The sequence below is a fragment of the Salvia hispanica genome, chromosome 6 (genome assembly GCF_029641045.1).
Source record: "Salvia hispanica isolate PSC_SH4W2 chromosome 6, Shi_PSC_v1, whole genome shotgun sequence".
NCBI classification, from domain to species: domain Eukaryota; kingdom Viridiplantae; phylum Streptophyta; class Magnoliopsida; order Lamiales; family Lamiaceae; genus Salvia; species Salvia hispanica.
In genome coordinates this window covers 35,662,279-35,688,303 of record NC_142697.1, presented here as the reverse complement: position 1 = coordinate 35,688,303, position 26,025 = coordinate 35,662,279, and the positions used below count along the sequence as shown (strand labels likewise).

General features: G+C 34.0%; 2 protein-coding genes across 2 annotated transcripts; one reads left to right on the top strand and one right to left on the bottom strand.

The window, feature by feature from the left end:
- Window positions 1–10,688: 10,688 nt before the first annotated feature.
- Window positions 10,689–16,876, top strand: ABCG25 (ATP-binding cassette family G25). The gene is made up of 3 exons (XM_048105160.2): window positions 10,689–10,910; window positions 11,051–11,894; window positions 15,658–16,876. The coding sequence occupies exons 1-3, from the start codon at window positions 10,803–10,805 to the stop codon at window positions 16,674–16,676; spliced, it is 1,971 nt and encodes a 656-aa protein (XP_047961117.1). The 5' UTR covers window positions 10,689–10,802; the 3' UTR covers window positions 16,677–16,876.
- Window positions 16,877–17,138: 262 nt separating this feature from the next.
- Window positions 17,139–24,175, bottom strand: LOC125205939 (cell division cycle protein 48-related / CDC48-like protein). Its single transcript, XM_048105158.2, has 10 exons — window positions 24,071–24,175; window positions 22,214–22,452; window positions 19,950–21,851; window positions 19,663–19,851; window positions 19,374–19,513; window positions 18,582–18,824; window positions 18,280–18,466; window positions 17,953–18,018; window positions 17,631–17,877; window positions 17,139–17,543 (listed from the first exon to the last, which is right to left on the bottom strand). Exons 2-10 carry the CDS (start codon window positions 22,424–22,426, stop codon window positions 17,191–17,193), a joined length of 3,540 nt encoding a protein of 1,179 aa, XP_047961115.1. The 5' UTR covers window positions 22,427–22,452; window positions 24,071–24,175; the 3' UTR covers window positions 17,139–17,190.
- Between the last annotated feature and the right edge of the window lie 1,850 nt (window positions 24,176–26,025).

The following is a 26,025-nucleotide window of genomic DNA, read 5'->3' as shown; positions in this document are numbered from 1 at the left end:
CTAGTGAATAGTGATATTGCAATTTTGTTTAACAATAATATTGGGTTGGAAATTTAGAAAATCAACTACTTAAGTTGTGGGCTATATTTGGGTCTAATGAAATTTTTAAATAGTTTGAATCAATCAATAATGTTTGGCCCAGATCAGTATTGTGGGCTATTAAATTTGGACTTGTAATGAATATGCTTTATTTCAATCAATACTATCTAACTCGAGTTATATTGGGGCTCCAATCACGAATATCGACCAATTGAAGATGAAAAAATGAAATAAAATAAAATGAAATAGTGCTTCTATCTTCTCTTTTTTAAATGTAGTTTCCAATTTTCGTTTGTTGACCACGAAATGCAGCTCAACCAAAAAATATTCAATTGGTTAGACATTTCCCTTCTACTAATAAATTGAGGCCCGACTTATATCAGATGTGTTTTATGTATGGTTAAATTTTATAGTAGGTGTGACAAATTCAAATTCTATTTAGATTCAAATATTATATGCGTAGAAACTAATTACAATATTTCTGAAAAAGATATTTAAACGAATTAAACACATTTTTCTAGCTAATTTATTTTATATTCCTATTATATTTAATGTGCAATATTGTATCATTTATCGAATATACATAGTGCAACTTTTGGATTCATCCATGATAGTAAATCATAATTATTTTTAATAATTAAGAAAAAAATTAGTGCAAGTCAAGATCCAAAATTATGATAGAAATCAAGTTTATGATATTTGCATTAAACTCAATCATTCTTGTCCATACCTTTATATTTTAAGTAATTATTTTTAAAAAAATAGAAGTAATTAAATACTTGTCAACGTGTAGTCACATCAAACATCAATGTATGCAAAAAAAAATTAACAAGAAAAACAACATTTTTAAACCAACGAACTATGTTTAGCCACTCCATTAACAATAACATTGGTGGAGTTTACCAATTTAACCGACAATTAGAGTTTTATAATCATATATTTCAAACTCATTAAAAATATCTATCATTCATTGTGAGATTAATCATCACTCACGGACGAGTTATTTATAGTAAAAGAGAAAATAAATATTCCTCTTTTTTCGGTGGAGTCAAATAACCACTTTTTAATTTTTTTCAAAATTCTATTCCCCCGTCCCGATTAATTATCACTCTTTTCCATTTCTGTCCGTATCTCAATAATTGTCACACTTTATTTTTACTATAAATAGTAAGTAGGTCACACACTCCACTTACTAATTTCACTCATATTTTATTATAAAATCAATATAAAAAAGTGGGTCCCATATTCCACCAACTTTTCTTTACATTTCTTAAAACTCGTGTCCGGACAAAGAGTGATAATTAATCGGGAATGAAAAGAGTATTTTGCTTTCAAAAAACTATATTGGAGAAAATGATTGCGTATGCGGCATTTCCATTTTCTTGCTCAGAATATGATGAAATTTTACCTAACTTTGCTCAATTATTAATGAAGTTCAAACTCTATATAGTGGAGTGAAGTGTCAAAAAGGTCAAGCCCCTAAAGCCTACCAATTTTGACAACATATTATCATGATATATAGGATCGAATATAATTAACATTGAATATATTCTAGGGATATTTTTGTGTTTTGCACAACGTGGTGTCTAATTAATTATTACTGCTATTATTTTACAACATTTTAGTAGTGCAATCAGTCAAAATTGTTGAAAATAATGAACAACTTCACGTTGTCATACTCATTCTCTAGGGAATAAACTAAGAATTTTTTTTCTTAATCTATTGAATTGGTTAAGTTTGTTATAAAAGCTTATAACTTTAAAGTTCCATTTTTTTTATATGTAATCTTCACTATAATATATGAATGTAAATTACGCTTATAGTTTTCAAGTTTTTGTTTTTTTTTTTTAATTTTACATTAGCATGTTCCGAAAATTGTAAGATAATTTAAGCATATATAATATATAAACCATATTGACATATTTTATCATCACATGCATAATAGTCTTATGTTTTGCTGTTGTTTAAAAACGTACGGAAAGAGTAGTTACCGTATTCAACATGCTAGTATTAGATTGGATGTACATAATCATCATATACTAAATAATTTTCCCTTCCTATATCAATGATCTTGATAGTAAACTATGCGAATTATAGGTACAAAATTAACAACACATTAGAGAGATAGATATAAAACGTGGCTGAAATAATTTTAGTGGATATTGGGGAATATATATAGCCCATTTTATTAGAGAGTTATTTATTATAAATAAAAGTTAGATTATCTTTTTGAGATGTATCAAAATTGTAAAATATACTCCCTCCGTCTGCGAATAAGAGTCACATTCCATTCCGGCATAAGTTTTAATAAATGTCAAGAAAAGTGGCTGGAAGAAAGTTAGTGGAATATGTGTTCCACTTGTATATGTTAGTTTTAAACAATATGTGAGTGGAATGAGTTGGTGGAATGTGGAGCCTCTTTACTATTTATGGTAATTATGAACTGAGACTCTTATTCGCGGACGGACCAAAATAGAAAAATGGGAATCTTATTCGCGGACGGAGGGAGTAACTATTAGCTGTGGACGAAGAAAATATAATACTTTTGTATATTTAGAATATTTCAATTCAACCATGCATAATTTTTTACACCAAAAGAAATGCTAAAAGTGAAAAAAATTATGAACAATGAAGTAATAGTATAGATAAACAAACAAAAACTCTACAAAATCACTAAAAAAGAAAAGTAATGAAAAAATACAAGAAAACATAAAATCCTCGAAGCGGACAAATCAACACACGTCCCAGCATTACCCGTCGTCATCATCTAGCATATAGATCTTACGACCACAAATAACCAGAATTATAAAACAAACGAAACTATACAAAAATTAAACCATAATCTTGAACTGCGGCACCGATAGTTTTCATGAATAAAATGTTACTAATCATATGTAGCATAGTTGGCAATCACTATGAAATTTAAAAGTTCAAGATAATTTAACATGTTCACCAAAGTATATCTAAGATCGATATATATTGTCATATATGAGACGAGCACACGTTCACAACAATCAACGTCGAATACACATATTAAATGCAACTAAAGAAGAAAATACATCAAAGATTAAAAAAAAAAACCTATCAAACAACAAGAAGCACTAAAAAGATCATATAACTACAAATAGCATGTATATAGAAAAGCAACAAAATTAAATAAAAGATAAATCATAGTCCTACACTAAAACAATCAAACAACAAGAAGCACTCAAAAGATCATATAACTGCAAATAGCAAAAAATAAAAAAGCAACAAAATTAAATAAAAGATAAATCATAGTCGTACACTATTTCGATCATCGATTTTCAAGGGAATTCGAAAGCAATAAAAAAAATAACCCATCAGCAACTCCAACTATACACCAAATTCTATCCCATTTTTGGTGTTTTTTTTTTGAAACAACACCAAATAAGGTGTTACTGTAAAAATTTTGTGAGATAAAAAATAAAAAAATGGTGTAAATTTGAATTTGGTGTAATGGATGGAGTAAAACTACTTTTTGATGTAACGTATACTAAAAAATGAGTTTAAGTTTGGTGTAAATGGTCGGAGATGGTCTTAGGGCAACAAAATTAGCAAATAATCGTGTAAACCGTAATAAAATATATTATCCTTAATCTAATTAATTGATATTATAACGGTAAACACCCTAAATCGAGGAAATTATCCAATCCTGTAGCGAAAACGCAGAGAGTGGGCGTGCAACGGACGCGCTGCAAAGTGCGCGTATGCGCCATGCAACAGCCGAAAGAACAAACGTTAGTGGGGTGCGACTTTGCTGAGTGAGAGGCATGTGATCACCACACGCTGTCTCCCTCGCTTAACCGACACGCGTCGATGGCCTTTTTTCCCTCACACCATTGTGGAAATGCCACGATGCCATGATTCATGTCCCAATTCTATGTTGTTGCAGTCTTCAATTTTTCTTCTTCACCTATCCACTAATTCATATTCAATAGTTTAATAGTCACACTTTTGAGTATTACATGGATTTTTTTTAAAAGGGTTATAATAAAACTAATTTATTTATGAAATTGAATTGCAATTTACTCGATAAAATATTTATCCTCTAATTTAAAAATTTGGAGGTTCAACTCACCATATTCAAGTGAATAAATGGGATTAATCTAAAATGTTTGGACAAATGACGACGAGCAATCGGCGTGCAGGCAACGACGGGGCGACAACGAAACGAAAAGTTAACTCACCGTAGGTTTTGGGAGATTTAGGGTTTTGAGAGAAGAAAAAAGTTGAGATGAGTGAGATATATCACAAATTTGTGCTCTTATTATCAAAATAGTACTGTTGAAGAAAACGAAAAATAGTAATACTACTATTACTATTAAATTATGCTTCATTAATTTATACTCTAAATGAGATAATATTATTATTAATAGTACTTTTTAAGTAGTGGTATTTTTCGTTAAACTTATTGTTAGGGAAGCATGATCACATGTGGCCTTAATTTATGGAAACAAACGTACAAGATCTCAATTACAAAACAAATTAAAACAAATTTTGTAAAAGATAATAAAAACATATCTGGCATTAATCTGACACGTGAATTTGCATGCGGCCAATTGAAACGGACAAAAGTACATATTAAAATCAAAATATGTTTTTTAAAATAAATATCAAGAATATATACATGTGTTTTAACTTTTAAAAATACATATTAAGAATACATATATCTGTTTGACAAATTAATTATATATATTAAGAATAATACATAACCACTATTTGACAAATACATGGTAACCAATCACATGAGAGTTTTTTTAATTTGAATAACATGATAGTGTTGGTCAGTTAATGTTGCCTAAGTAAGTCGTTGCATTTCCATAATTCAAATCTGAAAAAGTAATAAAGCTGAAATGAGAAGGCATCTTTAATTTCATTACCAATTATACATGACCAATTAATTTTATTCAAGCAATCTTCAACTTTTTTTTATCATATATTTGCATTTTACTATTAATAAAAAAAGAGTAAAGGTAAATTTTAATCCTTAATATATAACCAAAATACGAATTTGGTTCAAAACATTTATTTTTTGAAAAACAGGTCCATAACAAATATAATGTCGACGAAGTAGTCCTTTTTTTATGGTTTCATTAAAAAACTAATTGTCAACGCTAATTGCACAGTAGTATGACCGTTAGTTTTTTGACGGAACTGTAAAAAATGGACTACTTCGACGAAGATTTCATTTGTTATGAACATGTTTATCAAAAAGTGAATGTTGTGGACCAAATTCGTATTTTGGTCATATGTTTATGACCAAAATTGATGTTTACTCTAAAAAAATATGGAATTTGAGAAAAATAAAAAAAAATATGGAATTTGAGATACAATGTTACTACTATTGTGATATAGTAATTTGAGATTTATGTGAAATAGTGACGTGGCAATTGAAATGATGAATGACGTTATTGCAAAGTGCGTAGTTGAATTTAAGATCTCCAACTAAGTAAAAGTTGGTGTATTAATCCATAATCAACCCATTAAATATGAAGTAAAAAAGATGGTCAAAACAATTGAAAATAATTGACTAGTGACGACGGCAAAATTATTTGATTTTGAAATTTCATTGACTCGTGGGCCCTATTAACTCCTAGATTTATGATTTTCTAAATTCATCGATAAACTTGAGTTGTTTGGGCTTTTTCTCTGACTTAAGAAGGCCCAATTATTTGATTTTGAATATTTAGATTGTGTAGTATGTTGGAGTATATTTTTTCAAATTATAATTGATTTGAATAAAATCACTTGTTTCCCATCATTGAAATTAAGAAAAACCGCCTTCACAACGTAACTTATTTTAGATTGTGCATTGGAATATTTTTCAAATTGGAATTGATTTGAATAAAATCACTTGTTTCCTTAAATTTAAGAACAAATGCCTATAACTAACTGAAGATGATGATGAAATAAAACTTAATTAGTACTAGTATATGGTTTTCTCCTGTCTACTAGGTTGATGGTTCAAGTCATTACAATCATTGACATATATACACAGTTATTATGATCATTGAAAAAAAATTCAAGAATCAAAATAAAAATGGAATGTCGTTTTAATGGTTCACTAATTTTTATCAAATTTTAATTTTATTGCACAATATTACAATCAATGGGTTACACTGATAGCACTACTTTTGATTTGTGGTGAAATAGAGACATTCAAAATGTACCCATCATCCGGAAATTGTTGTTTTTAATATATTTGTAAAACGTGTTTTAAATTGAAGACAAAGATTTGTATACGCGATGATCCTTTTGACAAAGGACCCGACTCGATCCCGACTTGAAAATTAACAATAAAATTCAATCATACCCATTCAACCTACAACCTTTATATCGAAAGGTTAAATCTATCTCACAACACTATCATAATGACATATCCAGAATTTCAATTTCAGAATACAATAATTATTTAGAATTTTCAATTTCGGAATACGATAAATTATTACAGGGGATGTTATCTTTACTTAGAAGTAATCTTTTGGCTTATTTGAGCAAATTTTGAGTTGCACGCACCGCCAATTATTCTGTCATAATTTTATGAAATTAGCACACTTGTAACTCGTAAAGATGCAACTTATGATTATTCTTTTTCATGAAATTTGTTGATCCAATAAACTTAATTCTACTATTTTCTATACTCTGTACATCTCTGACCATGTGAATGAATATAGTTATTCATGAATAAATTAATCACATATATTTATATAAAATGTATTATCCATACGATCTCATTAATTATAAGTTGTTGGGATGTGATAGTACAAAAATCCATGGCACTGAATTCCCCAGTGCTCCCATTTGCAATAGCTCAAACTTGGAACTATTTCTTATACTTTTTCCGGTCGACTTTAAAAATAGTTACTATATGAATATTAAAAAAAATAAATTGAATAGTAGAAGTAAATTATGAATCCTACCAACAAAAATAATACTATTGTTAATTATTAAATAAATATGTTTTGAATGCAAAGTAAGTGGAAAATGAAACTCATCATAATTATAGTAAAAATTTATATATTTTCCTTAACTTTCATACATAAGAATAAATTAATATTGAACGTTTATTCTATTATAATTTTTGAATTTAATGATTTTATAACATTTGATATAAATTAAATATTAAAACAAAAATAGTGATGTTGGCTATATGGTAGTTCTACTCGTAAAAAATGGTTTCAATAAATCTCTCGATTTTGTTAATATATTAGAAACAGAACAATTAATTAAGTCGTCCCTCATAAATTCGAGTATAAATTTAGATATACATTGAATTTGTTAGACAAGTTGCCCCGCCTGTCTCATTGTCCGCGACAAGCACCAATTTTCGGCTATTATTCTAGACCATGAACTAAAACTTAGTTAAATTAAAAGATTGAAAGTATTATATAACTAAATATTTCTCCACTATGTTTTATAGTGACCACCAATATTTAGCTCCATTATCTCATTTAATCCATGTTAATTACTACGAGTATTATTTTATTTTATTTTGTAGTAGTAGTGTATTTGTTTTAATTCTACTACTTCAAAATTTACCACCGGCTCACTAATTCTACAAATTATTTAAAGATCAAACTAGCTTCGGTTCACTTATTTTTTTGTGGCAACAAATAAATAAATAGTAAAAAATAAAAAAGAGGAAGCATTGTTTTTTATCTACTTTATAAAATCAATACTTTCAATAAAAATTATGTTACTAAGTAAAGTAAATAGTGCAAAATTTAAACTAAATAAAAGCTAGGGGATCAATTGCTAACTCATCATTTAATTGCTAACTACAACTAATTTAAGGTCATAGGATTTTAGAAAACGTGTGGTCTACAATTTGCCACGTGTAATTTTTATTTTTATTAATTAAATCGAAAAAGATAAAAAAAAACTCCAAATTAGGGTTTTGGATGAAAATATCAATATAATGCTTTGAGAATGTCAACACAATGCTTTAAGAATGTTAACCCATTGCTTATATTGACATATTTAATATAGTATGTTGACAATTCTGTTGTACTCAAAAATTAAAAATTTTTGATTTTTTTTTTAAATTTTAACGTCAGAACATATGCATGTAGGATATCGTTGGAATCCTTATAAAATTATTTTTAATTTGATATATGTTATATGAATTTAAAGTTTTGGGATTTCTTTTAAAAGTTAGTTATAATTAATTTTGTAGTTAATTGATATTAATAGTACTCCTATTGATATTTGTTGTGCATGATATTAATACTCAAGGGTTGAATGATCTTCACCTTTAATTTAAAAATCTAATGCCTATTACTCCCTCCGTCCCGCTTTAGCAGTCCCATTGACTTTTCTGCACTCGTTTTGTAAAAATGATAATAAATAGTTAAAGTGGATAAATAATAAAGTAAAAAAGAGAATAATGTAGATAAGACTCTTCTCTATAATATTCTTTTTTTTATTTTATTATTTCTCCACTTTAATTATTTATTATCATTTTTACAAAATGAGTGCAGAAAAGTCAATGGGACTGCTAAAGCAGGACGGAGGAAGTATTTAGTTGTAGTTAGCAATTTAGGGATGAGTTAGCTATATAACAAACCCAATAAAAGCTAAGCTCTCGAGAATGCATGTTTATAATGCAATTATTCAAACAGTATTATTTTTATTTAATTTTGAAAATAGAAGAATTTGTCACGGTCAACATCTATGTGCCGTAACCTTAGTTTAGTTTCATCACTCTCGTACGATTTTGTAGAGAGATATTATATCGTAGAGAGTCCAAAATATCTCAAACTATCATAAAACTCATTAAATTAATTTGGTTTTAAAATCTAGGATCATTGATACATTGTGTCAGGAAAATAAGATTAAAGAGAAATTTGTACTCAGATACATATGAGTCTACCCATTCTATTAATCATATACCTAATTTTTTATATTTTAAATGTCATTCTTACTTAATATTTATAAAAAACTCAACATTTGATAACCTAACACAAATTTTTTTAATACAACTACGAAACAAATTGACACTTTTCACAATAATTTTCCTTAGCCGTGTTTATTTTAATATCTAGTTAGTTAATGTACGTAAAACAATAACTTTCCCTGTTCTTTCGTTTCCCATCCGTCCATGATTTAAAGATTCATTTTATTATTTTGGGACGTTCATATATAATTTATAAATTCATTTATTATTTCTCACATTCATACTAACTTTTTCCATTCACAATTCATTATAAAACTAATAGCAACACTATTAGATATGAGACCCACGTTCACTTTTCTTCACAAAATAAAATAATTTCTTAAATCCTACCCCAAGTGAAAATAATTTTTAAAATGATGAACGAAGGGAGCAATTCACACTTCAAAATCACTAGTTCAATTTTTCTATTTTTGCATGATTCAATTTTTCCAATTATTCTTTTACTTTATCATTTTACGTTAAATTTTGTGATGTATTCGTTTGTTAACAAGACTATTAACAGTGGACGAACAGAAGAAGATGGTAGAAAACAAAGAGGATAAAATAATCACTAGCCTCTAGGTAACTAACAAACCCTAAAATATGGAGTATTATCTGTTGTTGACCCTCATTGAGTTCCTCCCAACTTTAATTCAAACCTAACCCCAATTACTATAGTTTTTCAGATATGGATATGCATCATGCATGTACTGAAAACCAAGCATCTCTCTCTTAATATCCACAGCTAAGCACTATCACTAGTTACTTTGAATGGAGTATATGAATACGTCATTCAATGTTTCTGAACCCTTTTTTCCCATTATGGTTGTTGTTGAACATCTCTCTTTCTCTCTCAAGTAAGAGACCCAACCTAAAAATAGACACATATACCACACAATCACACACACATATAATAATTTCAAAGCTTCACAGAATTGGCATTGGGATAAAGTTTTCAGGTATCATAAAAAGAATATAGTCATTTATTACTCATCACCCATAATATTCAAGTCATTCAATCGATAACAACTATACACGTATGAAAGTTTGCACCTATTTCATCTTTGACTATCAAAATTTTCTATTTTTAATTTTTCCTATCCATATGTAATTTTTTGACTATATAAATACATTAATGCTAGCCTGCTAGGTGCACTTTAAACCCTAAGTACAATCACGTCACATCCTTATTTCAAAAAACAAAATTTTCAAAAAATAATAAGTGGGATCGAATTATGGCTTATCCCACAACTTTAAAATTTAGCAGAAAAAATGAAGTTTGAACTTTTTCGTAACTATCACAGGACAGATTTTTTAATAAAATTGAGTCTTCGATGTAGCTGGAATACGCAGACTTCGTTTTTGTGTTACTTTCAGTGAGTTAAATGTTGTCATTCATTACAAAGAAAAGACACTACTCCTACTAGTGATCAATCAATTTTCCGGTAAGATAACATCAAACAAATCAAAATTTCATGAATCAAAATTCTAAAATAGACCACAGGTTAATACTTTACAAAGTAATTAATTTGCCAAATCCAATCTTTTCATCATATATTTGTGAAATGCCTTCATATATATAATGGGGAAAAGGTAGGTACACATGGCTTAGCAAGCATAGTGCCACGTAGCATGTGGCTTACACCAAACCAAATAAATAGAGGTGTGAGCAATAGCTTTGCCTCTCTCTCATCTAATTTCTTTTGTTGCTCTCTCTCTCTCGCTTTCAACTTCCAATACTTTTTTCACATAATTTTTCCAATTTCCCCCTTAAATTCTGCAATTGTACTGTAACAAAGAAAACACAATGTTGGTGTCAAGTGAAGCTGCCGAAGCTCCACCTAATAATAACAATGGCGGTCAAAATCCTCAAAATCAATCTAATCCCCTTTGCTCTTTCCCCATCATGCTTAAGGTAATTTTATTATTATTATTATTATTATTATTATTATTATTATTATTATTATTATTATAATTACTAGTAATATTCAATTAATTGATCAGAATTTTGAAATTTGTGTACTAATTGTTTTGAATTGTTTTTTTTTTTTTCAGTTTGTGGATGTTTCTTACAGAGTGAAGTTGCATGGCGGCGGAGCAAAATCGAGAAATAATAGCATAATGGGCATGCTTGGCGGCGGCGCGTCCGCTGATGTGGAGAATCCGGCGGCGGAGCGGACGATTTTGAATGGGATCACGGGCACGGCGGCGCCGGGGAGGCTGTTGACGATCCTTGGCCCCTCCGGCAGCGGCAAATCGACGCTCCTCAACGCCCTCGCCGGCCGGCTCCACCACAGCCACGGCCTCGCCGGCGCCGTCCTCTTCAACGGCCGGAAATTCACGAAGCAGATCGGTAAAAAGACCGGCTTCGTGGCGCAAGACGACGTGCTGTACCCGCACCTGACGGTGCGGGAGACGCTCGTCTTCTGCTCCCTGCTCCGCCTCCCGGCCTATTTGGGCCGGGAGCAGAAGGTTGCGGCCGCAGAGGCCGCGATCGCGGAGCTCGGCCTGGCGCCGTGCGCGGACACCATCATCGGGAACAGCTTCGTGCGCGGCGTCTCGGGCGGGGAGCGGAAGCGGGTCAGCATCGCGCACGAGATGCTGGTGGACCCCAGCCTGCTCATCCTCGACGAGCCGACGTCCGGGCTCGACGCCACGGCCGCGTACCGCCTGGTCGCGGCCCTGGGCGGGCTCGCGGCCAGGGGGAAGACGGTCGTGATGTCCGTGCACCAGCCCTCCAGCCGCGTCTACCAGATGTTTGACGATCTGCTCGTGCTGTCGGAGGGCCGGTGCATATACTCCGGCGCCAGGGCCGACGCCGCGCCGTATTTCAACAGCGTCGGCTTCGCGCCGGCTTTCCCCATGAATCCGGCCGATTTCTTGCTTGATCTCGCTAACGGTACGTCTTTCCTATTTAATTAATTTATAGTACTATTTTTGGCGGACCCGATGATTATTTCTACATTTTTATTCGTATTAATAGAATAAAATTTTGTTATACATACTTCTTTGGTCTCAATTAAATTGAAACATTTTATGGAAAAACGTTACTTTTTTTACTTTATTCTCCGTTTTATCTATTTCACGCTGCATAAAATTACGTGTAGAAAAATAATGTATTGATATGAATAGGATGTAAGTGTACAAAAAGATTAGAATTTATATTGGATACGTATGTTAATGATACTGAAATTGAGGATAATGATATATGCATATAGTGCTATTTGCAGTCATATATAGTCAAGCTTAATAAATGTTTGACAAGATTCATGAGAGTGATTTTTGGTGTCTGTTGGCTGAAAACAAACATATTTGCTGTCTTTAATTAGACAGAGACCATTATTGCACTATTGTTTCTTTCTGTAGAAAATCCTATTTCCCACTTGCTCATTTTCAAATCTTAATTAAATCCTAAATTTCACTATAGTTATTATCAATTTAGTAGTAGTATATGTTAGGTCAATCTTAGAACCTAGCTAGGGTTGCCCTTTTTTGTTAATTATATCCATACATAAGTTTTGAATTTTTTTTGAGTTTATATAGTATGAACTTAATTTTGACTTTTGGGTCAATTAATGTCAATATTTGTAGTGTAACTCATTGTAGCAAAGCCAAATACGGTCCAAGAAATAAGAGTGGTCACACCTGAAATTGTTTTAATAAAAGCATTTAATTGTTGGGGAACAGATACTTTTCCCGCATCCATAAATTTTTTCTCCCAATTTGTACTATATATACATCGTCGTTTTCAACATTAAAGCTGGGCCAACTTATAATTCAAAACTTTCATTTAGAAATTGACACTCTAGTGAGTATTCACTCTACTTGAAAGAAAAGATCAACGACTTTCTAGGTCAGCACAAGTTGTGCATTGAGAGGTGGTTGTGACAATGATATTTGATAAGTTATATATTAAGTGTGAGCTGGATTCGACTATAATCAAAGTATACACTTCGAATTAGAAATAGTATTAGTATCTGATATGATAGTTAGTAAGTACTCAGTGTAGCCAACCCCCTTTGCTCGACGGGTAGACGAATATCGGGATTAATTTTATTAATTTAAATTTTCTTGATGAGATGTAAAGGTAGTGGGGGGAATTTTATTAGGAGAATAAATGAGTGATATTTGGTTTTCATACCACGTGTCTCCTATCTTTTGAGCTTTTTTGCTTTCTCACTTTTTTTTTCTTTAAGCCATTTCCTCATGATGCCCACTTTCTTTTAGTGATTTTGATGTAGTGTTTTCCACAACTATTTATTTTTGGGAAAAGTGATGATATCTCATGTCTATCATAATTTCTATAGTTGGATTGGATGGAATTTTTTTTGTTACATTGATTTAGATGTTAATTATGTCAAATACATTACACCTACAAGGCTAGAATATCCGTTTTAGTTCTAGTCGAAGAAGATTGCATTTCTATACTTTTTTTCTTTTCACGAAAAAGTTTATTTAAATTGTTGAGATGGGAGTTGGTGTCGTCGTCAGATTCGTTCCCTTTTTACAAAATAACTCCAAACAAAGCAATTAAAAAAAATGTAGGATCTTGAAACATTGTACAAAAGATAGAATAAAAAAATAAAAATTTTGGCAATGTGTCATTTGATGCCTATTTCCCTACCCTTATTGTGAACGTGGGCCCGATCTCTATATCTTCACATTTTGTTTTTGATTCTTTAATCTAAAAGAATTCACAAAAAATTCTCTATCATCTAAAATATTTATGTATCTAGTGTCCTTTATATGCCCCTTTTCTTTTTATCATAATGTGTGAGATAAAAGTCACCATATTTTCAATTTCTTCTCATTGAGATATTCGATAAAAGTATATGTGCATTATTGAAAATAGTAGTATGATAATTATGCATAGGAAAAAAGAATGCATTATTTGATTAGATGATCCTTACCGACATATATAGCTCGTTTGTTTTGACCTATCATTGTAGAAAAAGGATTGAGAAAACGATATGTTATTAGTGTGTGTGTGTGTGTGTTTTATTTTCTTGGAGTTAAGTGGTGGCTGCACTAGGGTAGGGTATATGGCCACCCCCTTCCCACAAACCAAAATCTTTAAAAAATTTTGGATTGACACACGCACAAAAATCACTTTGAAATGGATGGAGGGTGGAGGATGGAGCTAGATTGTGACTTTTCAACAAGACCCCATCTCACTCCCAATTTTTTTTTTTGACTTAGATGACATAAGTTAAACTAGTGTGTGTGTGTGTGAGAGAGAGAGAAGGAGAGGTCTTTTAGTACACGTTCATCCCACTTAATTAGCCACACACGTTAAACTGACACGCCTAATCGTCACCTCCTTAACATTAATATCAGTTCGTCCCACTTAATTAGCCACACACGTTAAACTGACACGTCTAATCATCACCTCCTTAACATTAATATCATAGGCATCAAATTTTTTGCAGTAACACAATTGCGAAAAATTGAAACTTGAAATTTTGTGGGACCGACTAGAATTTGAATAGGATCCAGAGTCATACATGGTACTACGATAAAGTAATAATGCCTTTAAAGAAATAGCTAGTACTTATGCATATTAGTGCTATGGTCATTTGTCAAGCACCTGAATATGTTTGCCAACTATAGTTAGTGAAAGTCTAGGTCACAAAATATTTATTTAATGACAAGATTGATTTAACAGAGGCCGTGACATAAAAAGGGTTGGTTTTGAAGAACTTCCTAATTAATTCGTTGATTCTTTCTTGCACTAATTTGGGTGTCGAAAATAGATTGGTGGGACATTGTCACTAACACAAGTTTATATTTGTGGAAAGAGTACAAATTAAAGCATCTCCCACTTGCTCAATATTCTTTTGTTAGTTGTTTAATAATTAAGGTTGTTCTATTTCAAGCATTCAACCTAATTAAATATTAGATTAGGAATGGATTAGCTTTGTTAATCTCTCTTTGTGGCTAGACTTAATTATGATAATGTGGATTATGATAAACATGATTGCTTGCGTAGGATAGCATCCAACTAAAAAGTTGGCATTTTGAATACCTAAGAATATTTGAATGGATGCATTTTAAGTCCATCATCAATGGCTCCACACACACACTACACACACTAGGCATATGTGATGTTTAATTCGACAAGAGGAATAATATGTTTTTACTTAATATATCAACATAGTTTAGATATATTCTAATTTATGTGTTATTTTGTATTTCTTCAATAAAACTAGGAAAAAAGACAACATTTTGCGGATGCGTCATGAGACATAGATCTGTGATCTGGAAAGTGGTGTTGCCTTTTCTTTGCATATATACCTTAATTAAAGCAAATGAATTTTTGTTACAATTCTTTTATGGTGTGAGATTAATAAATTAATATTGGAAATGAAGCTAGGTAAGGTAAGTGGTGGTGATGGTGGCCCAAATTAATCCATTAGCAGCCATTATAGTGAGTGGACTCCCAACTCACCACCAACATTGGACAGCTCTAATTAGTTCATTTCTATGTTTACTACTCATAACATGTCTTAAATATCTAGCCACTTTTTTAATAAGTATTGTCATATGTTGGAATATCTTGTTTATTTGGTCATAAGATCAATATGAGTGATACTTTTACCATATGTTGATTTTTTGGTAATTTTTCTTGTTGATGTAATAAATCTTGTTTTTATTGTGTGTAGGGGTATGCCAACTTGATGGTTTTAATGAAAGGGAAAGGCCTAATGTGAGGCAAACTCTAGTGTCATCCTACAACAATGTGCTTGCTCCAAAGGTTAAAAGGGCTTGCATGGAAGCTCCAGTGGTGGTGGCAAGCTCGCGGGAGAGGAACGCGAGCCCCCCGACAAAGGAGTACAGCTGCACGAGCCATTTAGTGACTTGGGCTAACCATTTCTGCGTTCTGTTGCAACGCAACCTCAAAGAGCGAAAGCACGAGGCTTTCAACTCTTTGAGGGTGTTCCAAGTGATTGCGGCCGCTTTGCTAGGTGGCTTCATGTGGTGGCATTCCGACTACAGAGATGTCCAAGACCGGCTAGGCCTCCTCTTCTTCGTCTCCATCTTCTGGGGCGTGTTCCCCTCGTTCAACGCGGTGTTCGCCTTCCCTCAGGAGCGGGCCATCTTCATGAAAGAGAAGGCCGCGGGGATGTACACCTTGTCGTCCTACTTCATGGCCCGGATCACTGGGGACCTACCGATGGAGCTCATCCTCCCTACCCTGTTTCTATCCATACTCTATTGGATGGCGGGGCTCAAGCCCGAGCTGACAGCTTTCGTCCTAACGCTACTCGTCTTGTTGGGATACGTGTTGGTGTCCATCGGCCTCGGCCTCGCGCTTGGCGCCTTCATCATGGATGCCAAGCAGGCGTCGACGATGGTCACAGTTATAATGCTCGCGTTCGTGCTGACCGGGGGGTACTACGTGCACAGAGTACCCCTGTTCGTGTCGTGGATAAAGTACACGTCCACAACGTTCTACACTTACCGGCTACTGATCAACGTCCAATACGGGGATGGGGAGAGCATTTCCTCGATGCTCGGTTGCTCCTCGACGAGGAGGCTCCACGAGACCTCGACTTGCAGATTCGTGCACGAGGACATCACCGGGCAGATCCACCCGGCGTTGAGCGTCGGGATTATGGTGATCATGTTTGTAGGGTACAGATTGCTGGCCTATCTCGCCCTAAGGCGAATCAAAGCTTGAGGTTGGAAGAGGGGATATACACAAAAGTGGGTTGTTGAAGAGATACGTTTTGCGGTGGATTCGAGCTAACTCTAATCGTGGAAGTAGGAAAGTATTAGTTTGAATCAAGATCATCAACTGTAATTAAGGAATTGTAAGACAATTACTTTTTCAATGTCATGAGCTAGCAATTAACTAGCTAGCTGCCATTTTAATTCTAATCAAGATCGCATGTATTTGGATGTTGGTACTTTCTCGGGCGCCGTGGGCTCAAGAACTGTTCGAACCGTACGGTTCCAACGGAAGTGGAGCAATAATCTGCCCGACAACATACTTGACCGGTTCCGGGGTAACAGTTACAGTTCAAAAAGCCAACACTGATCCAAATTTGGCCCGAACCAACGATTCTGATTTAACCATGGATCCTTAAGAGATAATTCTGTGTGTGTGTGTGAATGAGTGAGAGAGATATGAAAGAATTAATTTACTGAATTCTGAAAAAACTCTATAATAAAAGTTAGAAAATGGGTTGGAGCTAGAACCTAGACTTGTCTTTAGCAAACTCAAGCAAAATCCGCAAAATCGAGGCTTTAAGATCTTTTACCTCAGACCTATCCTTTGTTTCAAAAACGCCCTTCATTATGCTTGTGTACAATCTCTCAAGCTGTGGGATGTTGTAATCTTCCGACCGATCCAGCAGCAGCTTCTTGATGGAATCCACTTGATCGGCAGTTTCTGCATGCGACATGGCACTGTCTTGTGTTGTATTTCCCATCTGCTCATCGCCATCGGAAACTGGCATCTCTACTGTCGGCTGCTCTGTACAGTTTGCCTCGGCTTCTTCAGTTGGCTTTGGTGGTGGATCCAAATCAAGGTCCGATCCCTCTTCTGCTCCCAACAGTCCAAGAAATTAGTTGTCAAGAAACACGGTGTTCAGCTAGACGATATTGTTGAAATGAAAAGTGAAGATGGTACCTGTTTGAGAGGCATCGGTTTGTTTCTTCGACTTCTTAGATGGTTCGTTGCACCGATCTAGATTAACTTCGGGCTGCACATTATTAAGGCGGGCGCTTGCCCTAGTCATCGACATCATTTGGGTAACAGGAGGTTGAGGGATAGTAGTCCCGTCTTCAGCGGGCAATGAGATTGGGCCACCTTCCTCAGCGATCTTGTCACAAAATGTAACCAAGGAAGGGTCCATCTGGGATAGCATGCCGTGAACCTGAAAAGAGCAAAATGTTAGGATTTGAGGTTTCAGCTAGAAAAGATAATTGTTTTAAACGGTTTAGGAACATACAGAATCGCGAAGTTCATGTGCTCTACTGACGATCCTAGATCCGTTGTAATCATCCCCGTTGTATTTCTGTGGAAGATCAGAAGAAATGCCAGAAGATGAGTCATATTATTTATAGAGAAGGACGAACATGCAAATGTACAGATATAGTAAGGTCAAGCCGCTTGAAGGGATACGATGAAATATTCAGCAATCATCAGAACTCGTCGCAAGTCTTACATGGTTTTTATAGTTATAGTGCACATCAATATGAATGTAGCCACATTTTATCCATTCAACATGCAGAGGTATATTTGGAGCATTATTTGACAGTTTTACACAAAGTCGAACCTTAGCATTAGCCAAAATGAGGTCGAAATCCTCCACGAATGATTTACATGTGATATATTTTCCACTGTCAACACGCTGCAGCAACGTTGCAATGTCCATAGGGTTCTGGATTATGGCATGGTAGTTTGGTGCATCTTCATCTGTGACTGGATAATGGAAGGCACTGAACCTCTTATCATAAAGAACCCTGTAGAGAAATAAAAGAGTCAGAATCCGGAAAGCTTTTGAGACAACCATGAAAAGATGTATACATGAATTTGACATGGAAACCAGCAATTAATCACGTATATCTCAATTCTCACCGATTGCAAACATCTCGAAGGCACATCCGTAGTCGACGAAGACCATGTCCCTGTGCTTCAGCTTTAGCCCTTAGCTCAGAGATCTTGGGTCCAGTAGGCACTTTTGGTGCTTTTGGAAGTTCAGGAAGGCCCTTAGATGTAGCTGATGTCGTCACACTCTCAGTTTGAATTGACAATGCTGCTTCTATCAGACGATCAAAAAACAATGATCTGTCTTCTTTTGATGGTGAGCTTAAATTCAAACTGTTAAAGGGCCCAAAATGAACAAAGAAGAGGAACAAATTTTAGCATAATTTGAACAACAATGTACAGCAGATGAAAAATAGAGGTAAAAGCACAAAATTGGAAAATGGAAATCTAGCAATTCTACATACAAGACCTCTCCATTCCAATTATTTAAGAAAGATTGCCCTAACTTCCACCGAAAAAGAAAACCTTCACAGTTAAAGCTTGGAATACAGATAGGGAGTGCAGTTACTTGAAAATTAGAGTAAAAATACATAGGCATATAATAGATTGTCTCAAAAAAGAAAAGAAAATGAATGACTGTCCCAAATCAAGGTTTTCTGGCATCCTAATTGATTTTTTTTCCCCTAAAAAAGCAACAAAATTTTAAAAAAACATTAGACATTGCTCATATTAGAAGAAAACATAAATAGCGACTATAAATAGGAAATCAAGAACAAATATTTGGTGTATAAGTTTGGACAATGTGATGCAGTTACAAGTTAAACTTAGACCGGAATCATGAAAGCAAGCAGGTCATAATATATGAAGTTTTGATAGACATACACATGGCGGTCGGAAAATATTGAGGGACTATCATATATCTCAGCAAGCGGGATAGAAGATGTTCCCAATAGTAATATGGGCAAACCCGAAGGTAATTCTTCCAACAGTGTTCGCAGTACAGCCTTGAGTTGGTCATGTGCCTAAAAAAATGTTTATCCAATGATCCAATCAACAGCAAAATATTGATGCTACTGTTCCTTGATAAAAAGAGTAGTGCATACACATAAATCAATGAACAGCAGAAACCAGATCAAGATAATCACCAAAAAATAAGTGATAATTCACTCACACTCTCCCACCAAAGGTGGAACTGAGGCAAATATAGTATAGATGGTGTAGTTCTCCTGGCTTCACCAAAAATATGCACCAAAGCTTCCTCTGGCGTTTTAGCTCCAGGATCAGAAAGTAAAGATGGCAGAGCAAGAGAGTGAACAGGAAACTTCTCTAGTTCATGTAAAACTGCAGGCCCAAGATGATCCTGCAAACCGAAGCATTCATTACGTACTCGTCACATGTAAGCCTAATAATGATTTATAAAAAACATATTTAAAAGAGGAGAAAAAATAAGACATTTACCAGCCCAACACCATCGTCACCACACAATAGAAGCCTAGGCCTATAGACAAGGGAAATTGCGGATCCATAGGAAAGCATTGAGAGCTTTGTTACATCTGATGAAACAACAGGGAATATGTCACAAATGATACTCATAGCCTTTTCCAGAAGTTGTTGCAGACACGGAAAAACAACAGGTGATAATGGCCTCGAGTTCACAATGGAGCCTCTGTGTGCAGCAGGGGTGATTGTTGTCATAGCCTCTAGAAAGTGATTCTTTTCCACCTTCACAGAATCAACATCTATTAAGAATTTGTCATCACTTGTATAGACTTGTGGATATCTTTCCCGAAAAGCACGTATTGCAGCTTCAGTGCATAGAGCTTTTAAATCAGCACCACAGTATCCTACACAACTAGCTGCAAGTTCCAGTTTAAGCTCCTTTGAAGGGGCCTCCTTCCACTTACGGGTATGTATTTCCAGAATTTCAGCACGTGCTTCACAGCTAGGCAAGGGAAAGTTGAACTCACGATCAAATCTCCCAGGGCGCCTCAAGGCTCCATCAATAGCATCAACTCTGTTGGTAGCACCAATCAAGACTACTTGTCCGCGAGAATCAAGACCATCCATTAGGGCAAGCAGAGTCGACACAATTGAATTATGAATCTGCTCTTGCTTGCTAGACCGAACAGGTGCCAGCCCATCAATCTCGTCGAAGAAGATGATTGAGGGCTGATTCTTTTGAGCTTCTTCAAATAACAATTTCAATTGTCTTTCAGCTTCCCCAACCCATTTGCTCAAGACATCAGCCCCCTTACGCATATAAAAACTGACTTTCTGCCCAGCCTTTGAAGCAGCACACGCCAATGCTCTAGCAATCAATGTTTTCCCCGTGCCAGGAGGACCACATAATAAGACTCCCCTGGGTGGAGTAATATTGTAGCTTGCGAAGAAGTCTGGATATAACAGTGGAAAGAATACCATTTCCTTCAAGGCATCAATATACCCAGACAAACCACCTATATCATCAAAACTTACAGACTCATCAATTTGAACGGGCTGAATGTCAGCCCCTCCTTTGGAGCTTGGACCAGCAGTTTGAATACCAGAAGATAAATTAGAAAGTGTATCATTTTGATGACCCCAACCAGATGCAGCAACATTTAACCCCAATGATGCAGTCCCTTGCATGTCTAGCCCTCCAAGCAACCAAGGCGCAGCTGATCTGCTGCCACCTCTTCCCCATGGTATTGGAGGACCTTGATCAAGCTCATCTACTAGAAGTGAATCATCAGAGTCGTCAGCTCGAGTCATTCGATGACGTTTATGAACTCGTGAGCCCCTCCTTGAATCCCTGCCTGCTTTAGAACCCATTCCTTGATGAAGTACTCTACGTGGAGATCTTGGCATTTGTTTACTCTGCTCTATCGAGAGTCTGCGGACTTCAGCTCGATTGCGGAGATCATATCGCCTTGTACCCTCTTGCTCTTCCCCCTCTTCATCATCCCCATCTTCTTCTTCTTCATCTTCACCATCCTCCTCACCCGCAACCTCCTCTTCCTCCTCTCCATCATCAGCATCATTATCCTCCATATCTTTAGCATTATCTGGTTCGTCATTTACCTCCTTTTCATCAGATGTGCTTTGTTCCTCATCGGATTCTATGCGCAATGCTTTTCTAGAACCTCCTCTGGAACGTCGAGGCCGGAGTCCTTCACGACGAGGTCTTAGTCCTTCACGACGAGGTGTCAACTCATCTTGGCTTGCAATGTTATTGTTTATTCTGTTGCTGGATCTTCGATACCTAGGCACTGGAGACACCATCAAGTCATTATCCTCTGTTCCAGAACTATCAGTGTATTCCTCAAGATTCATTGGCATCCTACGCTTCCTGGTTGACCGCCTAAGATTGGCATCCGCTGACTGCAACCAAGAAAAATAACTTCTTTTATAATAGGGAATCCCTCAATTATAGTAGAAGTTTGACGCAAAATATTACAGCAAGAGAATTGTATAACTTGGACCTCACTGAACAAATCAGACGAATAATAAATAAATATATTGCAGAATATATGTGTATTTAACTTTCCTTGTATATCTATTAGGTATTATTTTAGGATTAGATTTAACCTAGTTGTAATCTTAGCTTTCTAATCCCTGTATATGTAGGAGAATCTCTCTCTATGAAATATACTATATTTTTCTTCCATGTATGTTTCTATACTTCTCTGTTCTACAAAGTAAGTAATTAATTACGTAAAAAACAATCACATTATACTTCATACGTTTTCTTTTGCGTTTCTTTCCTGTTGGAAAAACTTTGCCAAATGTGCAGATGAAGCTCTCTTCTTCTGCTTCTTTTTCTTACTCCGCATAACAATATTTGGAGTATAATACATGCGGTGATTATGATGCCTTGGCCTACTCTTGAGCCTATCACTTGTACGAACAGGCCTTGAATCTGGCCCATCCACCACAACTGATCCTTTTGAGAACATCAGAACCACTACAGTCTTCCCATGATCTAAAAGTAACACAACAGAAATAGATATTAAGTTACAAATACATAGAAAGTTTTAACTGAAACTCAATAATCATGAAAATTAATTAAAAGGAATACAATGAACCACTAGGCAACTACATATGCAATTTGGCCATATGACCAATGCAATCACCCCAAGGAACAGTTTGAGACAGGATGCTAGGGATTCACCCATGCCAAAAGAAGAAGTATTTAATTTGGTGCTGGTAAAAATCGCAAGCAATACAGAAAATTTACAACATCGTTCACACTCTACAAAGAAACCCACAGTTTGAAAGTCCCTAATAAACAGCAATACTCTATCTAGATTATGCCTCACACGCAAAACAAATAATCAATTTTCTGTTGCTAACCAAAAAAAAAATTCCAGATGTTTCTACTCTTTAACAAAGTGAAACAATGCCAGCACTTTATGATATCAGCTTGGGTTTAAACTTCAGCCAGCACAAAAATACTGAATCAAACATCACTACAGCTACTACCACTGCTGCTAGAAAATAAATACTCCTTAAGTAAATAACTTTCTTTTCCATAGAATAACAACATTGTCCAGAAATCAGTACCATCTTAGAACTAAGAGTAAAGATCAATATCGTTCATGCTTATAATTAGCTTTCACTTCCTCTCTGACAAAAAAAAAAAACTAGTATTCAGCCCAATCTTCCACCACACCAAGTGCTTCTCTCTATTAAATCAACACAGACTCAAACATCAAGTGAAGGGTGGAGCCAGCATATACCCAGCTGGGGCAAATGCCCCCCCACATCCCTTCTTCACCGTTGTATATTTATGCATAAATTTCCCATTATATCTATAAACTACACTAAATGCACCCTCTCGCATACATAAAATTTTCCTACATAGGAGTATATTTTTGCCCCTTCTGAGTGAAATCCTAGCTACGCCTGATTCAATTTAAAATTCCAGTCCTCCAATATCCTAGACCTAGGAAATCAAAAAGAAAAAAGAAAAAAGAAAAAACAGAGCAGTAGAATTGCAGGTTTTAGAACCAACAATTACCAAAATTATTCACTTGTAACAAAAGTAAATTAACAACATCAGGTCAAAATAGTTCCAGTCCTCCAATATCAAAAATTTGGAAACAAAAAAAGAAAAAGAAACACAAGAGCAGTAGAATCGCCAATTTTAGAACCAACAATTATAAAAAAATTTCACGAGTAACAAAAGAGGGATTCTCCCTCTTAATCGACACACACACAAGCAAACATCTAGTCAAAATAAATCCAGTTATCCAATATCCTAAACCTATGAAACAAAAAATTAAAAAAACAGAGCAATAGAATTGCCAATTTTAAAACACCAACAAACCAAAATCATTCCCGATTAACAAACTAAATCAACAAACACCAATCACAACGATACAGTTTACAAAACCACGATAGCTTGAAATGCAATTGCATGCATTCCGTATGCCGTGAAATTAGAGTAAACATCAGACGGCAGCTGGAGAATCAGGAGATGCATTTCCAAAAATAGAGGAAAATTTTCGCAGGAGATGGAGATAAATACAGCTCAACAAGGAAACAATCAGCAATTGAGACAAAATCAACAGAGTTTTCGCAGGAATTGGAATGTTTACCTTCAGATGATTTCCAACAAATGCTGAGAACTGAGATGTCAGGTGAAAAAACTCAGGGGTTGCGGTGATATAGAGAGAGAGGTTTTTCCTTTTTTCATTGCCTATTTTAAATTACAAATATAGTATTAATATTTATTGTTACGTTAAAGGCCCATTAACGGTAAAGGGCTTTATAGCCCCAATATTGTTTTTAGGCCCAAAAAGATAACAATAATTGTGTCATTATTGGCCCAACGGTAATAGGTTTGCAATTGCAGCCACGCTCCTCGAAGTTTGAATATATTACCAAATAGGCCCTTATACTTGTGAAAATTCACCTTTCCTCCCCTAAAAAGGCAGAAATACCTCACACCTGCTTTTTAGCAATTAAACTAAAAATGATATATTCATTTATTACTACTTTCTTTTTCTCTTTTGAGTGAACTACGTAAATGGTACCTGATCTTTCACTTTCGCACATAAATGATACATAATCTTTATTTTATATCGTTTTTGGTATCCAGTGATAAAAATAACCCTAGGTATCAAATATGTGATTTTTTTTCATGGAGGATATTTTTGAAAATTTCAATTAAATAGTACCGAACATGTGATTATTTTTTCTTCCTTTCTTATTTCTCTTTTTCTTCTTCTTTCTTTTTTCTTCATTTTTTTAAAAGTATTTTATCTTCCTGTCTTTTTTCTTTTTTCTCCTTAGTTTATGTTTCTTCTTCCTTCTTCCTTCTTTTTTCTTCTTTTTAAAGTAATTAAATCAATTGAATATTTTTTATTAAATTATTTTATACTCATTTTAAGGTTGAAACACCTAACTAAAAATATTCAACTTTTTATATCATTATGAATACCATTCACAATGTTAAATTTTTATTAAGGCTATATTGATTAGTTACTAATTTAATATAAAATAATAATAATAATCGTTATTATTACATAATATTATCCAATTCATAATTTATATAATTATACTATAATTATTTATTAATTACTATAAGTTTTTAGTATTATAACAATAATAATTAAATATAATTATAACTAAAATTATATTTAAGTAAATTTGATGATATTAAAAATAAATTAATTATTAATTTACAAATAATATTGATTAATAATAATAGTATAAAAAATTAGGAGAATGAGAGAAGCTATTATAATATCACTTTTGGTACTAATTTTATGTATGTTCAAAATACCCTTTATGACATAAATGGGAAAATATATTTGTTTAAAGGGCATTTCGAGAAGAAAATTGCATTAGGTACCAAAAATGTGATTTATAGGTACAAAAAACGATATAAAATAAAGATTAGGTACCATCTACGTGCGAAAGTGAAAGATCAGGTACCATTTATGTAGTTCACTCTTCTCTTTTTCCACATTTTATTCTTTTTTATTTCGCTTGACAATTATGTACGATCACTTATGAGAAAATATTTAAGTATCAAATAAAAAAAAAAGATATTGACGTACTAATATCATGAAACTTTTATAAAGTTGGAATTTCCCATAAACTTTAAAATTGACAAATAATATCACAAACTTTACCCCTAGTTTGTTTTTTCCCACAAATGAAAAAATTCCCACAAATAATATTATGTTACATATTTTTTTTTTCGTAATTTCTCGACAACAATTTTGAGAGCTTCAAGTTTTTCAATCATTGAAGATAGTTTTTTTTAAGCACACCCTCCAAAATTGTTCCTCAATCTATTAAAATAACATTAATTTTTTCATTCGTGGAAAAAACAAACACTGGATAAAATTCGTGATATTATTCAATAAAAAAAATTTGTGGAAAATACCCCAAATTTTTAAATAATTCATGATATTAGAGGCCAATATCCCAATAAAAAATTATGACACCGGAATTAATTACCTCGCTTATTAACTTGTTAATTACCAGGAGTAATTCATAAATGAAAAATTCACAATTTTTAGTATTTCAAGTAATATGTTTT